This window comes from Podarcis tiliguerta (genome assembly GCF_965153285.1).
Source record: "Podarcis tiliguerta genome assembly, chromosome: 1".
In the NCBI taxonomy this organism is placed as follows: domain Eukaryota; kingdom Metazoa; phylum Chordata; class Lepidosauria; order Squamata; family Lacertidae; genus Podarcis; species Podarcis tiliguerta.
Window position 1 is genome coordinate 89,361,696 of NC_139534.1, and position 18,675 is coordinate 89,380,370.

Genomic DNA, 18,675 nt, shown 5'->3' on the forward strand with positions numbered 1-18,675 from the left:
AAAATACTGCCTATTATTTTCTTTGTATATTTTTTATACAATGTGCATTGTTGACTTCCATGATTTATTGTGGGTTTTACTCCTGTTTAGATTCAGTTTGAAGGAATCTTGAACTCAGTCTTTTAAATTAGTTTCTCAGTCCATTTCCCTTAAACCAACACCAACAGAAGGAAAAGGATAGATACAATTCCTATAAAAATTCCTACTTTGTAGCCAGTCCTGCGTGGTGGAGGGGGGCCACTGTCAATACTGCCACCATAGCCTTCATTGAGACAATCTGGAGGAGCCCAGCCATAATCACAATGACAATGTTTGTAAGTGTTGCATCTTCCCCGATTATGGCATTTTGTCACATTACAATCATATTTCAAGAGGGAGACACTCTTGCACTCCCCATTAATACACATCATCCTCTTGCCACAAGGAGTCCCATCTCTCACTGCTCCAATATCAGGTATCTCCATTCCAATGTGGTAGTCCGTACCCCAGCATTTCCTATTGCCAATGGGTATTTGAAATATTGTGCTGTGTTGTTTCAAAGAAGGTAACTTGGTAATGTTATCACACTGAATTCGACCACACAAGCTATTGGTAGCATTACATTTCTTATAAGTGCCATGTCTAAGGCCACAGTTGCCAAAGCGATCACCTCGGGCATTCATCTCTTTGAAGCAAACCTCTGAAGCAGCTGTTGCTTTCTTGCCAAATATCATTCTGCACTGTCTGTTATGGGTTGTGCAATTCCCATGGTAACAGTATGCACCATCCCCGCATGGGGCACCATCTTGTACATACACATCTTCAGGACACCATTCTGACGTCCCATTGCAGTATTCAGGAAGATCACAGCGGCCAACATTCTGTCTGCAAACAGAATGAACTGGACGATACTGACACTTAGCACAGCAAAGTCCAAAAGCACAAGTAGCAGCAGAACGCAGCATACAATTAGATCGGCAACATGGATCTGACTTACATTCACGTTTTGAACCACAATCACATTGTTCTCCATTTTCCACTACTTTGTTGCCACAAGATGTGATTTTCTGCCTTCTATAAGGGTCTGGTGGAATTAACAAGCAATGAGAGTTCCTTATTTTGTAATAATCTTTATAACTGCAATTACTAAATTTATCAGCGTTAGCTTGATCTGCAGCCATAATGCAGGCATGTCGATCACAAGTACAGTATCTTCCATCATGTTGCATGCCAAGATTATGTCCTAATTGATGGGCAAATGTGTTAGAAATATGGAACAAACTGGAAGTCATATAGGATTCAACACCAGATGCCCAAAGGGTACTACAAACTGTGCCTATGTATGCTAATCCAAGTGTACTTCCAAAACTCTTATATACAAATAAGTGAGCAGCATCATTCTTTATATGTTTAACTAGTGAGGCTGTTCTCCAACGTGAGAAACTCCTAAGTGTGTCATTTATACTGTTAGTAACTTGAATGAGGTTCCTTTCTGACCATATCTCCAGTGCAGATATAGACAATTCAACAGAAAATGGCTCATATAGTGCATTGGCAGTGTGGAGGACATCCAGAACTTGCATAACAATACGACTTTCATTTCTGCCAAACTTGACATATCGTTCATGTTCTACCACAATTGCAACCTTCACATACCTAGTGTGTCCCCACCAGCCTTCACCAGCAGCACTGTGGGTCAGTGTATTCCTTGTGGTTTGCATCATGGCCAGCTGATGGCTTTGCTCTTCTTCTGTTAACCCACACCTCATGCGGATAGCCCCATCCTTTTCTTCCAACCTATACACCACGTGTTGAGAAGCAGAAGATACCTGAACAGGTTCAATTTCATAGGTGTTATTTTCAAAGTGTAGCACACCCCTGAGCCACCCTGAACAAGTGCTGAGGGTAACCCAAGAGGAAGGCTTGCCTTGTACAAAGCCATGGTAGAAGCAGTCATCTCTGATGAAAGGATAGTCCATCTGGGGGTCCCCCTCCTTACTGTAAGTGATGACAGGGAGTTGTTTAGGGACAATACCCCTCTTTTGCTTCAGCTGCACCACATAACCCTGCCCCTCAATCTGCAGCAGGTAGGTGACATCACTGGGTTCTTGTTGTCCATAACCATAGGTCAGTTTTCTAGGAGTGGTCACTTCATAAGAGGCATACCTATAACCCTTCGGTGGTGTCTGACCTGCAGCCTCAACCAGGGCATTCCGTAGTATCAGTATTAACAAGCTGGCAGAATTGCTGATCATTTCCACCAAGAGACAAAAATTTCTGCTAAATTACTCTACTCCAGCTTCTTATACAGGGCAAGGAAGCCCTCTGTAGCTGCAGGTGGGCCTGTAGCAAGACTTGCCTGTAGCAAGAAGAAGGAGGATTCTGACCATAGCAACAGTGAGTAGAATCACTTTTTGGAATGTGGGCGGAGTTTGAAGTATCCATGATGGAACAGAATGGGAAAATAACAACAGAGGGTGTCTAGCAATGGTGGGAAATACTTTCTGGCTGGGAGACCACATTGGCCTGCCAATGGGGAGATATCAAATTTGACAGGTGAGTAGGGCTGCCCACCCATCAGTCACCTGGCATTATAGTGACATCAGGGGGATGCTGCAGTGCTTTGAAGCCCTGAGTTGAAGGACTTTAAAGTGTGTGGCTGTTTGAAAGCCCTTTGCAAGCAGCCTCATGTTGCTGCATTAAACCTCTGGAATTTGGATGTTTAAAGCAGAAGTGCAAGGCTGTTTGCTAAGGGCTTTGAAACAGCCCCATGCTGCTCTTTGAACCTCTGGTTTTCCAAAGTTCAAACAGCAGTGCAGAGGTGTTTGAATGTCTGGTTGTTATGTACATTAACCACTAAATTTACATTATCCCTGACATATACACAAAAAAGGGCACAAAAAGAATGGCAAGAAAATGACAAATTTCTTATGTGCAGGGGGAAATGCCAAATAAGTATCTTTAGGAAATACGTAGGTTTGAGTATCCTTTACTGTGCAATATTATTGTGTAAATACTTCTGTGAATTACAAGTTGGTTTACGAGAGATGATTTAAATATTTATGTTTATACTGCAATAACAAAAACAGATTGACATATTTCTAAAATACATGGGGTGAAATTTTGGTACATTATTGCACCCCAAAGCAACCATTCATGTTTTGCGAGATAGACACATGATGGGGCTGAGACTCACAGAGCTTTCATCCAAAATTTTCTAGAGAGAACTCTGTGAGATCCCTTCCTTTGTTTGCCTTGGCAGGAAGCTGTAGCACTATATACGTCCTTGCTGCCTAGGCATCTCTCTTTCTTCATTATGCCTCCAAGCTGACCACACATGCATGTCTGAGCTCTGCAGCTGACACACCATTTTGAAATTATTATTATTATTATTATTATTATTATTATTATTATTATTACACTGCCCATCTGACTAGGTTTCCCCAGCCACTCTGGGTAGCTTTCAGCAAAATATAAAAACACCATAAAACATCAAACACTAAAAGCTTTCCTATAGAGGGCTGCCTTCAGATGTCTTTTAAAAGTCAGATAGCTGTTTATCTGTTTGACATCTGATTGGAAGGCATGGCATAGGGTGGGTGCCACTACCAAGAAGACCCTCTGACTGGGTTCCTATAGCGTCACTTCTTGCAGTGAGGGAACTGCCAGAAGGTCCTCGGAACTGGACCTATGTGTCCAAGCTGAGCGTTGGGGGTGGAAATGCTCCTTCAGATGTACAGGGCTAAGGCCGTTTAGGGCTTTGAAGGTCAGCACCAACACTTTGATTTGTGCTCGGAAACGTACTGGGAGCCAATGTAGACAGTTTAGGACTGGCGTTACGTGGTCCTGGCAGCTATTCCCAGTCACCAGTCTAGCTGACACATTATGGATTAGTTGTAGTTTCTGAGTCGGCTTCAATGGTAGCCCCACATAGAGCACCACAGGAGCCAACCCCTAGGGGCTGATGTCCCTACCCCTCCCCCCAGTAAAATATTTGAGCGGGCTGGGACCCACCAAAGTTGATGGACATTGCCATTCAATTGGTGTGTGGGTGTGTGCCACATCATGTGATAAATTATGTGGGGCATAGCTTACCTGCCCCCCCCCCCAATATTTTATTCAATTTGGCACCCCTGTAGAGCATATTGCAGTAATCCAAGTGGGAGATAATCAGAGCATGCACCACTCTGGCAAGGCAGAATTACTTTTGTAAGTTAGATAATACAGTGGCACCTTGGTTTTTGAGCATCTCGGAAGCCGAACGTTTTGGTTTTTGAACGCCAAAAATCTGGAAGTAATTGCTTCCGTTTTCGAATGCGCCTCAGAAGTAGAACAGCTTCTACTGCGTGTTTTTCAATTTTTCCAATTGAACTTGCAGCCAGCCCTTTGTGCCTCGGTTTTCAAATGTTTCGGAAGTCGAACGGTCTTCCGGAATGGATTACGTTTGAGAACCAAGGTACCACTGTAGTTATAAATCTGCCTTCATTTTGCTGCTGTAACTGCTTCAAGACCTAGATTATGTAAGTAAATATTACTTTTACTTCTTCACAAAACAGTGTCTGTGTGTGTGATTGTTACTTTAAAGGGGGTGAAAAGAGGTAATACTAGGGAAGGTGCAGACTGCCTTAAAACATCCCAGATCATTGTTTCTAGAAGGTTAAATTGACCTTATCTTACCAAATTTAAAGCTGCAAAGGGTGGTGGTGTTCTGCTGACCTCACTCAAGGAAGGATAAATACAGTAATATCTCCTGTCATAGTGCCTAAATCCATTCCTACAGAAAATTAAAGCTTTCTTCCTGATTTTGGAAAGACTTTTGGCATTATCAGCACTATGCTCTAACCAACTAAGCTATTCAGCATTGCACCTTCCTTGTGCCATCTGACAGCTTTTACTAGAAGTGTGGAGCCTTTTATAGTTTAGCCTGAAGGAGGTGGCAAGAACTGACAGCAACTCACTGTGAATTGTTTGCAAAGCATTTTGATGATAAAATTGTTTGCATCTACCAAGATATCGACTCTGCTGTTACAGCATATGAACCTCAAGGGGTATGCAGAGCACTGTCTAGTCCTGTTGTGTTGGATGAGTTTCAGTTAGTAAGGCTTGAGGAAGTGGACAAGTTGCTTGGATTGGTTAAGATAACCACTTGCACTCTGAGGCCTCACCCCTCTTGGCTGATTAAAAACTAGCAGGAAGGGGACAACTGAATACCCCTTTTGGACTTTTGTGTGGAAATGATTTAGTATTGAAGATTGGGAATACACTGTCCGGCATACTAAGGAACAGCTGGATATTATCCTGCAATACAGCTAGATACCATCCTGGAGTGAATACTCTGAATAATCTTTATGTTCATAATTGACAGATGGCGAATCAGAAGTCCTTTTTATTTATTTCTCTTTTCTCTCTTTCTATTTTTTATGATCTTTATTTCTGTTATTTCTTTTCTGTCCACTTCACTCTTGCTTGTTTTGTTTTGTGACATCTTCTCTGGGTTAATGAGGGTTTGCACAGGAAGGTGACAGATGAATGGTGAAGGACCCTGTGTGAGAGGCAGGGAAGAGAAGATCTCCCAGAGTGGGAGGCTGGGAGAAGAAAGGGAAGCCCCCAGGTGAGAGCTGGGAAGGTCCACCCTTTTTGTGTGAGACAAGGGTAAAGATCTACCTCTGGTAGAGGGCTTTTTATTCCTCCTTTCTCTTTCTCTTTTCTTTTTCATTGTTTTCTTTTTTATTTAGTTTATATTTTATTGTATTGTATGCCGAAAGGTTTCAATAAAAAAGATAGAGAAAAAAGACTGAGGCACTGTTAGTAGGTGGTTCCCTAGACCAGATGGATGGGAGATCGCCTGCTCTTGATGGGATTATACTCTCTCTGAAGGTGCAGGTACGTATCTTGGGGGTACCTCTGGATCCTTTGCTGTCACTTGAGGCTCAGGTGGCCTTGGTGGCATGAAGTGCCTTCCATCAGTTTCAGCTGGTGGCCCAGTTATGCCCTTATCTGGACAGGTATAGCCTCACTTCTGTAGTCTATGCCTTGGTAACCTCTATGTTAGTTTAATATAATGAAATGCTTAAATGTTCAAATATATATCTACATAACACAGTCTGTTGCTTCCAAGTTGTCCATTGCTCTTTTCTGTGATTTGCTCCAGAATCCAAACTTATTAATTGTGCTGATGGACTCTTCCACTTAAATGTGAAAACTTCTATCTCAGTCTTTTCCGGAAATAAATACCTAGGCCAACACCAACAACAGTAGCAGAAATGACTAATCCAAGTACATCTGTAGTTCCTGCTCTGCTGGCACTACAATTCCAAATGTACCCTTGTGGAGCGGGCCCACTGTCAATGCTGCCACCAAGACCTTTGTTTAGACAGTCAGGAGGGGCCCAGCCAGAAACACAATGACAATGTTGGAAGTAGTTGCATATTCCCCTATAATGGCACTCTGTGACATTACATTCATTCCTCAAGAGGGATATACTCTTCTCTTGCACTCCCCATTAATACACATCGTGTTCTTGCCACAAGGGGTGCCACCTCTCATTACCCCAGTATCCGCTATCTCCAGTCCACTGTGATAGTCTGTACTACAACACATCTTGTTTCTAATTTCCGTTTGAATTATGCTGCTGTGTTCCTTCAAAGAGGGTAATACACCAACATTTTCACAATGGATTCAGCCACACAGAATATTCTTAGCACTGCATTTCTTATAATTTCCATGTCTAAGGCCACAGTTGCCAAAATGATCACCTTGACCATTCATATGACTGAAGCAAACCTTTGAAGCACCAGTTGTTGCCAAATATCATTTTACACTGCCCACTGTGAGTTGTGCAATTTCCATGTTAGCAGTATACACCATCACTACACGGGGTGCCATCTTGTACATAAACATCTTTAGGACACCACTCTGAAGTCCCATTGCAGTACTCAGGGAGGTCACAGGGGCTACTCCTATCTCTGCAGACATAATGAGCTGGAAGATACTGACACTCAGCACAACACTGTCCAAAAGCACAAATTTGGACCACTAGAGAACTGGCCCCAAAGATAAATAAGGTGGAAATCTGCCCAAAGACTTGCTCCGACCATAACGCTATTAAGATGGTAATGAACTTACAACCAACTGGATCCTTCAGATGGAGGATGAATGACTCTCTTTTTAGAGATGCGGAATTTGTGAAGAAAGCCCAGAAAACTCTGAAAGATTATTTTGAAATAAATTTGAACACTACGGTGGAGAAAAGAATTATATGGGACGCAAGTAAGGCTGTTATGAGAGGTTTTTTGATCCAACAAAATGCACTCAAGAGAAGATTACAACAGGAAAAAAGAGAAAAGATTTTGGATAAGATCAAGGAAGGTGAAAAGAGATTGAGAACAAACCCAAAATCACAGGAAATATTAAGAGAGATAAAGTTGTATCAAGCACAATACATGCAACTAATAAACCAAGAGATTGAATGGAAAATTAAACAGATGAGACAAAGAACATTTGATTCGGCAAATAAGTGTGGAAAGTTATTGGCATGGCAAATAAAGAAGAGACAAAAAATGAACACTATTACAAGTGTGGAGGTTGAAGGAAGAATGTTGCAATATCCCAACGAGATCAGGAGTGCTTTTCAAAAATATTTTAAAAAGCTCTACTCTCAACAACCACAGAAAGAAACAGAGATAGAAGAATTTTTGAAAGTGAATGGGCTACCAAAAATATCGCAAGAAAACAAACTTAAACTGAGCAGTAGGATAACAGAACAAGAGATAGAGAGTGCCATCCAAAATATGCAACTAGGCAAAGCTCCGGGACCTGATGGGCTGACTGCAAGATATTATAAATCATTGAAAGACTGGCTAACTCAACCCCTAAAGGAAATATGTAATGAAATACTTCAGGGGGAAAAGGCTCCAGAATCGTGGAAAGAAGCTTTTGTGACTCTTATACCAAAGACAGACGTTGAAAAACATCAACTTAGGAATTACCGGCCTATATCATTGTTAAATGTGGATTACAAAATATTTGCGGATATCTTGGCGAGAAGATTGAAGAAGGTACTAACAGAGGAGATTCATAAAGATCAAGCAGGCTTTCTCCCAGGAAGACATCTATCAGAGAACGTAAGAAATATAATTGATATTTTGGAACTTTTACAGGAAAATATAAATACAAAAGCGGCGCTGATATTTGTGGATGCGGAGAAAGCCTTTGACAATATCTCTTGGAGTTTTATGAAGAAGAATCTCCAAGGCATGGGGGTAGGCCAAGAATTTGAAAATGGTATAGGGGCAATCTATTCTGAACAAAAAGCTAAATTAATAGTAAATAATGTTTTGACAGAAGAGTTCAGAATAGAAAAAGGAACACGACAAGGGTGCCCAATTTCCCCACTACTTTTTATATCGGTCCTGGAGGTGTTGCTGAATACGATCAGAAAGGACCAATTGGTCAAAGGGATACAGGTCGGAGCTAAACAATATAAATTAAGAGCTTTTGCAGATGACCTGGTTTTGACGTTGCAGGAGCCAGAATCTAGTGGAAAAAAAGTTTTAGAACTGATCCAAGAATTTGGCCAATTGGCAGGTTTTAAATTAAACAAAACAAAAACTAAGGTTTTGACAAAAAATCTGACAGAAATTGAAAATGAAAGGTTTCAGAAAGAAACAGGTTTAACAGTAGTGAAGAAAGTTAAATATTTGGGAATAAATATGACAGCAAAAAATGGGAACTTATTTAAAGACAACTATGAGAAGTGCTGGACGGAGATAAAAAAGGATCTAGATACGTGGTCTAGCTTGAAACTCTCACTACTGGGGCGCATTGCTGTAATTAAGATGAATGTATTGCCAAGAATGCTGTTTTTGTTTCAGACACTGCAGATTATTGATAAAACTGACTGTTTCAAGAAGTGGCAAAAAGATCTATCTAAATTTGTCTGGCAGGGCAAAAAGCCAAGGATAAAATTTAAAATATTAACAGATGTTAAAGAAAGAGGGGGCTTTGCCCTGCCAGACCTAAAACTCTATTATGAAGCAGCAGCTTTCTGCTGGCTGAAGGAATGGCTACTTCTTGAAAACACAGATATATTGGATTTAGAAGGGTTCAATAATGCATTTGGCTGGCATGCATATCTATGGTATGACAAAGTTAAAGTGCATAGAATGTTCAAAATTCACATTGTCAGAAAAGCACTGTTCAATGTCTGGATTAGATATAAAGATCTTTTGGAAAACAAAACTCCAAGGTGGTTGTCTTCAATGGAAGCTAAGGCAGTAAAGAGACTCAATATGGAGGCAAATTGGCCGAAGTATTGGGAGATTTTAGAACAGGATGGTGACAAACTGAAACTGCAGAGTTTTGATAAACTAAAAAGTAAAGTCCGAGATTGGCTTCATTATTATCAAATAATGGAGGTATTTAAAATGGACAGAAAAATTGGCTTCCAGGTGGAAAAATCAAAATTGGAAACAGAACTATTAGAACCTAAAACAAAAATATTCTCTAGAATGTATAATTTGCTGCTGAAATGGAACACACAGGATGAGGAAGTGAAATCGGCTATGATTAAATGGGCTCAAGACGTTGGCCATAACATAATGTTTGCTGACTGGGAAAGGTTGTGGACCACTGGAATAAAGTTTACGGCATGTAATGCCTTAAGAGAGAATATAATGAAAATGATATATAGGTGGTACATGACACCAGTCAAGCTTGCAAAAATGTATCATATGCCTGATAACAAATGCTGGAAATGTAAAGAAGCAGAAGGTACCTTTTTTCACCTTTGGTGGACGTGCCCAAGGATTAAGGTTTTCTGGGAAATGATTTATAATGAATTGAAAAAAATATTTAAATACACATTTAGAAAGACCCCAGAAGCCTTTCTCCTGGGTATGGTAAACCAACAGGTTCAAGTGAAGGATAGAACTTTTTTTATGTACGCTACAACAGCAGCAAGAATACTCATCGCGCAATATTGGAAGACGCAAGATCTACCCACGCTGGAAGAATGGCAAATGAAGCTCATCGACTATATGGAACTTGCAGAAATGACCGGCAGAATCAGAGACCAGGGAGAAGAGATGGTGAAGGAAGACTGGAGGAAATTTAAAGACTATTTACAGAAGCATTATAAAATTATGAACGTTTGAGGTTATCAGATTGAATGTAAAAGAATGTTATTATAAAAATGACAATGTTAAAGAAAGTATATTTAATAAGACATAGGGAAATGTAAGGATAAATAAGACAATAATATTAATCTGAACCAAAGATACGCCAGAGGGAAAGAGTTTACTACCAGAATATAAGACCTAGAATACAGAGTGGGAAGGCATGGGGAAGTCGCAGACCTAAGTTAATGCTGAAGAATATAATGATACAATATTTGTTTTTAACTCTTTTATTTTTACCGTTTTTATTTTTCTTTATGTTTTTGTATAATGTATGTATTGTTTTTCTTTTGCTTTTTTCCTTTTGATGTGTTTGTCGATTTGTTCTTTTTTTTGTTTATTGAATGCGGAAAATAAAATATTATATAAAAAAAAAAAAAAAAAACACTGTCCAAAAGCACAAGTGGCACCTGGGCGCAGCATGCAATTAGACTGGCAACATGGATCCAACTTGCATTGTTCTGGAGAACCGCAGTCACATTGCTCTCCATCGTCCACTACCTTGTTGCCACACTATGGAGATTTAAACATTTTATCAGAGACTGGTGGAATGGATAAACATGGATTGTTCCTTAGCCTGTAGTACTCATTGTAACTGCAATTGCTAAACTTATCAGAGTTTGTGTGAAATGCAGCCATAATGCATTCAGGCCGATCACATTTACAGTATTTTCCATCATGTTGCATGCCAAGATTATGTCCTAATTCATGAGTAAATATGACAGAAAATTCGAACAAACTAAAACCCATATATGATTCAACACCAATTGTCATATATTGATTGCAAATAGTTCCTAGGAAAGCTTTTCCAGGTGTAAAGTCAAAATTCTTATTTATGAATAAATGAGAAGTATCATTTTGTATATGCCTAGTGAGTGATTCTCTTTTCCAGAGATTAAAATTCTCTAGTGTAATATCCATATCATTAACAACTTTTCTGGGGTTCCTTGCTGACCATATATCCAGTGCAGCTATAGACAACTCAACAGCAAGTGGCTCATATAGTGAGTTTGAAGTGTGGATGACATCCAAAACTTCCATAGTAACATGACTTTCATTTCTGTTAAACTTGACATATAGTTGATGCTCTATCACAACTGAAAGCTTCACATACCGGGTGTGTGCCCACCAGACTCCTGCAGCAGCACTTGGGGCTGCTGAATTCTTTGTATTTTGGATCAAGGCCAATTGATGACTCTGCTCTTCCTTTGTTAGCCCACACCTCATGTTAAAAGCATTCTCCTTTTCTTCCAACCTATACACCATGTGTTGAGAAGCAGCAGCAGGCGCCTGGATAGGTTCAACTTCATAGGTGTCATTTTCTAAGTGCAACAGACCCCTGAGGCCTCCTGAGCAAGTGCTGAGGGTGACCCATGAGGAAGGCTTGTCTTGTACAAAGCCACAGTAGAAGCAGTCGTCTCTGATGAAAGGATAGTCCGTCTGGAGGTCTCCCTCCTTACTGTAAGTGAAGACAGGGAGGTGTTTAGCAGTGAAGCCCCTCTTCTGCCTCAGATGCACAACATGGACCTTCCCCTCTGTCTACAGCAGGTATGTGACATCATGGGGTTCTTGTAGTCCATATCTGGGGGTCAGTTTCCTTAGGATGACCACTTCATAAGAAGCATATCTAAATCCATGTGGGGGTTTCTGACCTGCATTCTCACTCAAAACATTCCATGAGATCAGCAGCAGCAGCCAGGCAGGCTCAGTAGTCATTTTGCCTGACGGGTGAATGAATTCACTAGAGCACTCCACTCTTGCATGTCATTCAACACAGGGAAGCTTCTTTTGAACCTCAAGCAAGTTGGGAAGCAAGAGAATTATGTCCGTAGCAACAGTCAGTATATTCACCTTTGGAATTTGTACAGAGCTTGGTTGAGCACAGAACTTAGTACAGTGGTACCTCAGGTTAAGTACTTAATTCGTTCCAGAGGTCCATACTTAACCTGAAACTGTTCTTAACCTGAAGCACCACTTTAGCTAATGGGGCCTCCTGCTGCTGCCGCGCCGCCAGAGCACAATTTCTGTTCTCATCCTGAAGCAAAGTTCTTAACCTGAAGCACTATTTCTGGGTTAGCGAAGTCTGTAACCTGAAGCGTATGTAACCTGAGGTACCACTGTAGAGAAAATGGATGGAAGAGAGGTTTAGCTGAACAGGCACTTACAGAACATAATAGAAACCCTGCTGGATAAGGCCAAAGGTCCATCTGATGCAACATATTGTTTCTTCAGTGGCCAAGCAGATGCCACTAGGAAGCCCACAATCAGGAACTGTATGTTTACCCCACTTGTGATAGGAAGTGCTATTGAGTCACATACTGCCTCTAATAATTGAGGCATGCCAGCCATTTTGGCAACTAGCCTTTGATGCCTTATCCTTCATAGATTTTGTCTAACTCTGTTTTAAAGTCACACGGGTTGATGGCCATCATTGTACCTTGTGGGAGCAAATTATGCTTCAGGTTACAGACTCAGCTAACCCAGAAATAGTACCTCGGGTTAAGAACTTTACTTCAGGATGAGAACAGAAATCACGCAGCGGCTGCACACCGGCAACGGGAGGCCCCATTAGCTAAAGTGGTACCTCAGGTTAAGAACAGTTTCAGGTTAAGAACGGACCTCCGGAACAAATTAAGTACTTAACTCAAGGTACCACTGTACTGGCAGTAAAATACGCCTCAAGTAGGGGGAAAGGTGTAGGGTCCACCACAGAGGAGGCTGGTAAAAAGGAAGCGGAAAAGCAAATTCAAGACGGTAAAATCACTCCAAAATGTGTCTGAACACCTTTGGAGGTAACATGAACTTGCAATAATTTAATCTGAGTCATTATAAAACAAATTAGCAGCCTATAGATGGATGGCTATTGTGCTTTAAAAACTGCTAGGGAGAAGTGTGTGTTTTGTGAGGAGGTAAGTTCTGGTTACAGAAAGCTGATTTCATAGACTTATTTTTAATGGTTTAATTTTTTTTTCTAGGGAACTTCACCAGAAGCTTGTTTGAATTTACAATGAAAAGACAGATAGTTGAAGCTCACAAGAGCTTAACATTCCTTTCAAAACAAGTAGCAGAAGTTGTAGAATTGATAAATTCCCACTGTTCATGTGCAAAGTTTAGACTTCAAATGTTTTTCAGGCGAAAAAGCAGGAGGTTGTTGTGTTAATCCTGCCTCCTGCACTTATGGGCTCAATTTCCTACGGTTTCACAGAAGCATCCATACTTTTGTCTGAGAAATGTTGGATGGGTAGGAGAGCAGCTTGGCCACCCACTCCAATCTTTGGACCAGAGAGGAGAAGGAAGACAAGGTAAGTTGATAACATTGCTTCCTTTTCCTTGGCCTGTTCCAGGCTGCTCCATCCCCACCCTCCTCATCCCCTTCTAATTGGCCTGGAAGGGAAAGAAGATCTGGAATAGAGTGAAATGGTGGGCCTACTATTGGTGGAAAGGGATGGAACTCAGCCACAGGAGACACATACTTGCCTGACTGGCTCCCATCCTCCTCCCTTCTCATACAGGCAACTAGGGGAAACAGCTGACAGGCAGGCAGATGATTTCCAGAGAAAGTCACTCAGTTGCCTTGGTAAATATGGACATAGCATGATTAAAATATTTAAAGGTTTTCCTCCTTCAGTGGTGGGACCCCCTGGGTGCTTTAAAAATCCACACACTTCCTTAAGAATGGGTTCTTATTTGGGAACTAGAATTCTGCTCAGTGTTTAACACACATACACCCAATTAAAAAGCCTGTGGCCCTCTAGATGTTGTTGGAAATGGTTCCCATCATCCCTGAACATCGTCTTGTCAGTGCTGACTGGGGCTAATAGGGGTTGTTATCCAACAATACTTAGACTATCACAGCTTCTAAATCCATGAGGTAGAGGCAGTGCTATTTTTTCTAGAAAAAGAGGTGCCAGAACTCACTATGAATGTCTCTCTCATTCTCTAAGAATGGCAATGGCACCCACCTGACAGGTGCCAGAACTAAGTTTTGGTGTTGCAGATGAAAAAAAAACAACCCCTGGGTAGAGGGAATACTTTTTGGAAGACAGAGGATGTAGTGAGGCTCAACATATAAGGTAATTCTCCCCTGTTGAGAAAACCAAGATTTTCACAACCTAGAGTGCCTAGGAGGAAAATTTAATGAAAAGATTTTTAAAAATAATCAAAAACTTAGCAAATTGAATGTATATCTACATAGTACAATCTATTGTTTGTTCTGTATCTGGCACACTGCCAATTGTTAATTTCTGTGATCCATTTCAGAATTTCTTCTTTTTTGTGCTTGACAAACTCTTCTACTTAAATGTAAGAACTTCAGTCTCAGTCCGTTCCTGAAATAAATATCCAGACCAACAACAACAATAGTAGCAGAACAACAAATCCAATTACTTCTGTTGATCCTGCACTGAGATTGGTACGATCCAGAATGTTACCTCGTGGTGGAGGCCCGCTATCAATGCTGCCACCAAAGCCTTTAGAGACGCAGTATGGAGGGGCCCAGCCATAATCACAATGACAATGTTTATGAGTATTGCATATACCTCTATAGTGGCACTTTGTGAAATTACAATCATAGTTCAAGAGGGATACACTCTTGCACTGCCTATTAATGCATATCATGTCAGTGCCACAAGGAGTCCCATCTCTCACTGCTCCAATATCAGGTATCTCCATTCCACTGTGGTAGTCTGTACTCCAGCATTTCCTATTGCCAATGGGTGTATTAACTAGGGTGCTGTGTTCCTCCAAAGAAGGTAATTTATAAACATTTTCACACTGGATTTTTCCACAAAGGATATTCTTAGCACTGCATTTCTTATAGGTTCCATCTCTAAGGCCGCAGTTGCCAAAGCGATCCCCTCGACCATTCAGTTCATTGAAGCAAGCCTTTGAAGCAGCTGTTGCTTTCTTGCCAAAGATCATTTTGCACTGCTCACTGTGAGTTGTGCAATTTCCATGATAGCAGTATACACCATCACTACACGGGGTGCCATCTTGTACATAAACATCTTTAGGACACCACTCTGAAGTCCCATTGCAGTACTCAGGAAGATCACAGCTGCTAACCTCTTGTCTGCAGACATAATGAGCTGGAAGATACTGACACTCAGCACAACACCGTCCGAAAGCACAAGTGGCACCTGGGCGCAGCATGCAGTTAGACTGGCAACATGGATCCAACTTGCATTGATCTGGTGAACCACAGTCACATTGCTCTCCATCTTCCACTACTTTGTTACCACAGTGTTTGAGTTTATACCTTTTATCAGGCTCTGGTGGGATTAACAAACATGGAGTGTTCCTTAGCTCAAAATAATTCTGATAACTGCAGTTGCTAAACTTATCAGTGTTTGCCTGAGCTGCAGCCATAATGCAGGCATGTCGTTCACAAGTACAGTATTTTGAATCATGTTGCATGCCAAGATTATGTCCTAATTCATGAGTAAATGTATTAGAAAAATCAGACAAACTATAACCAACATATGATTCAACACCACATGCCCGATCAGTCCAACAGATTGTTCCTAAATATGATAATCCTCGCGTACGTCCAAAGCCCTTATATACAAATAAATGAGCAGCATCATTCTCTAGATGTTTATTTAGGGTGTTTGTTCTCCAGTCATTGAAATTGGAAAGCAGGGTGTAAATGTTGTTATCAATCACAATGAGGTTCTTTTCTGACCAAATCTCCAATCCAACAAGAGTCACGACGACACCAAGTGGCTCATATAATGAATTAGCAACATGAATGACATCTAGAACTCGCATAGCAGCAACAGTTTCATTTCTATCAATTCTTACATATCTTTCGTAATCCACAACAATTGCAACCTCTGCGTAACGGGTGTGTGTCCACCAACCTCCTTCTGGAGCACCCCTAGCCACTATATTCTCTGTTTTTTGGATCATGGTCTCTTGATGCCTTTGCTCTTCTTCTGTTAACCCACACGTCATACGTGCAGCACCCTCCATTTCTTCCAACCTATACATCACATGTTGAGAAGTAGATCTCTGCACAGGCTGAATTTCATAGGTGTCATTTTCTAAATGCAGCAGACCCCTGAGGCCCCCTGAACAAGTGCTGAGGGTGACCCATGAGGAAGGCTTGTCTTGTACAAAGCCACGGTAGAAGCAGTCATCTCTGATGAAAGGATAGTCCACCTGGAGGTCTCCCTCCTTACTGTAAGTGAAGACAGGGAGGTGTTTAGGGACAAAGCCCCTGTTCTGCTTGAGATGCACTACATGGCCTTTCCCCTCAATTTGCAGTAGGTAGGTGACATCATGATGTTCTTGTCCATACCTAGGGACTAGTTTTCTTGGGATGGTCACCTCGTAAGAGGCATACATAAAGCCTTGTGGTGGTTTCTGACCTGTAGTCTCACACAAAACATTCCATGAGATCAGCACCAGTTGCCATGTGTGGCGGTTAGTCATTTTCCCTGAGAGGTGAAATAATTCACTAGAGCGCTGTACTAATGCCTGTCATTCATGACAATCCCTTTTGGTCTGGAATGGTGGTGGAAATAAACTGCATGCTAACTAGAGCAGGAGGATGATTCTGACCATAGCAACACTCCGTAGATTTACCTTTAGAATGTGGGTGGAGCTTAGTTGATTGATGGAACAGAATGGAGAAGGAAGATGGTGGGTGGGAATGCATGAAAGCGTAATTACAGAGCATCAGAACTTAAAAAGCCCTGCTATGTCAGGTGAAAGGCCAATCTAGTTCAGCATCTTCTTCCCAAAGTAGCCAAACTGGGAAGCCTACTGTTAAGACTTAGGTGCTTTCCCTTTTTCTGATTCCTATCAACTGGTATTCAGAAACATTGGATTTCCACTGGATTTTACAAAATCATAGAATTGGTAGGGACCCTTAGGATCATGTAGCCCAGACATGTCCAATGTGTCAATCGCGGGATGGATTCTGGTCGAGCATGACCAAGGCCTCATCACCTCTGCCCACCGCCCTCTCCCAGCAACTGCCCTGTACTTAGCTAGGCTTGCTCACCACCGCTGCAGCAAGAGCTCTGGCTGGCACAGGTGCTGCCTCCGCCTCCATGCAGCCGCCTCAAGCGCCCTGCTCTGGCTGCCGGCTTTTCCGACGCCCAGTCAGCTAGCCGGCCCCAGAAACATGTGAGGTGCCTGCCTCTGCCCCCTGCAAGCCACAGTCCCGGGGCAAGGAGGTGGGGTCGACAATGAGGCACACATGCTCCGCAAGGGCTGCAGTGCTGCAGAGTGAGCCAAGGGAAGTGCGGCACACAAGAGAGACAATGACGCCCCTCCTACTGGTTCCTGTGGAAAGAAAATGCCAGGTCCCACGCCCCTCCACTCTCCATCTTAGTTCTGCATGGGTGCTGAACTTTCCCCACCTTTCCAGCTCCAGCCTAGCTGTGTTTACATGAATGTAAGCCACCACCCTCTCTTCCCACGGACCTCTTCGTCTGGAAAAGGGGAAGTTGAACATTTTGGGGCGTGTTGGCTTCCCACTTACACCAAGGGCCCTGGGAGGGGCCTGGTGTGGGGGTAATAATTTGTTATTATTTTTATCACCATCATAATTTATTATTTATACCCCGCCCATCTGGCTGGGTTTCCCCAGTCAAATTTAATATGTTTAAGTTGAAGAATGACAATGGGAGAGTGTGGTAGATCATTTCCAGTTTTTGATACTGGATAGTAGATCACAGTTGGACATAGAATCATAGAATCATAGAGTTGGAAGAGACCACAAGGGCCATCGAGTCCAACCCCCTGCCAAGCAGGACACACCATCAGAGCACTCCTGACATATGGTTGTCAAGCCTCTGCTTAAAGACCTCCAAAGAAGGAGACTCCACCACACTCCTTGGCAGCAAATTCCACTGTCGAACAGCTCTTACTGTCAGGAAGTTCTTCCTAATGTTTAGGTGGAATCATGCGTGATCTAGCTCAACCCCAGGAATATGCAGCTGTCCCATATGGGGATCGAACTTGCAGCCTTGGGGTTATCAGCACCACGCTTTAACCAATTGAGCTATTCATGCTGGATCAAAGTATTATATGTTTCACCTGCACATAGAGTTAAAGTGAATAAGATTATGTCTGCTCTCTTTCCACTGACCTGAGGAAACAGAAAAGGATGTCCACTTTCACCTTTACTCTTTAATATATTGTGACAAAAGCCATGGCAGGAGCGCTTGGGATCTCAGGTGCCCACACAGGGTCTGTGTCCCTTTGGAGAATAGAAGACATGGTGGAGCCTGTTGTGCTTTAAGAAATAGGGTCTATTCACCTATTTACACCCTCTGTTTGCATGGAGGGGGTCCAGATCTTACAGCATGGCCCAAAGCATTGCAGGCAGTCCTTCATTCTCCCTTCCCAAAATGGATCTCCCCCCTTCTTCTTCCCATAAACCCTCTGCCCTTCCCCAGAGCAGTTACCCTGGCAACCTTCCAAATCTAGTCTCTGATCACGCTTGGGGCTAGAAGTGCCATTCTCTTTTTGATTACTCACAATGGCTTTCTTAAGGGACCTAGTTTGG

At 42.0% G+C, this 18,675-nt stretch overlaps 1 protein-coding gene and 1 pseudogene across 2 annotated transcripts; both read right to left on the bottom strand.

Moving 5' to 3' along the window:
* Positions 1-47: 47 nt before the first annotated feature.
* Positions 48-17,844, bottom strand: LOC310658012 (uncharacterized protein). Its single transcript, XM_083399487.1, has 2 exons — positions 14,473-17,844; positions 48-2,259 (listed from the first exon to the last, which is right to left on the bottom strand). Exons 1-2 carry the CDS (start codon positions 16,587-16,589, stop codon positions 150-152), a joined length of 4,227 nt encoding a protein of 1,408 aa, XP_083255613.1. The 5' UTR covers positions 16,590-17,844; the 3' UTR covers positions 48-149.
* On the bottom strand, positions 4,353-11,870 carry LOC310657817 (disintegrin and metalloproteinase domain-containing protein 20-like; annotated as a pseudogene). Its single transcript, XR_014515472.1, has 2 exons — positions 10,543-11,870; positions 4,353-6,988 (listed from the first exon to the last, which is right to left on the bottom strand). The product of XR_014515472.1 is annotated as a disintegrin and metalloproteinase domain-containing protein 20-like (transcript).
* Positions 17,845-18,675: the final 831 nt, after the last annotated feature.

Coding starts and splice junctions, on each gene's coding strand:
- LOC310658012 (XM_083399487.1), bottom strand. CDS start 16,589: ATGACTAACCGCCACACATGGCAACTGGTGCTGATCTCATGGAATGTT. Junction 2,260..14,472: donor TTTATTTCAGGAACGGACTG/AGACTGAAGTTC, acceptor AGAGTAATTTAG/CAGAAATTTTTGTCTCTTGG.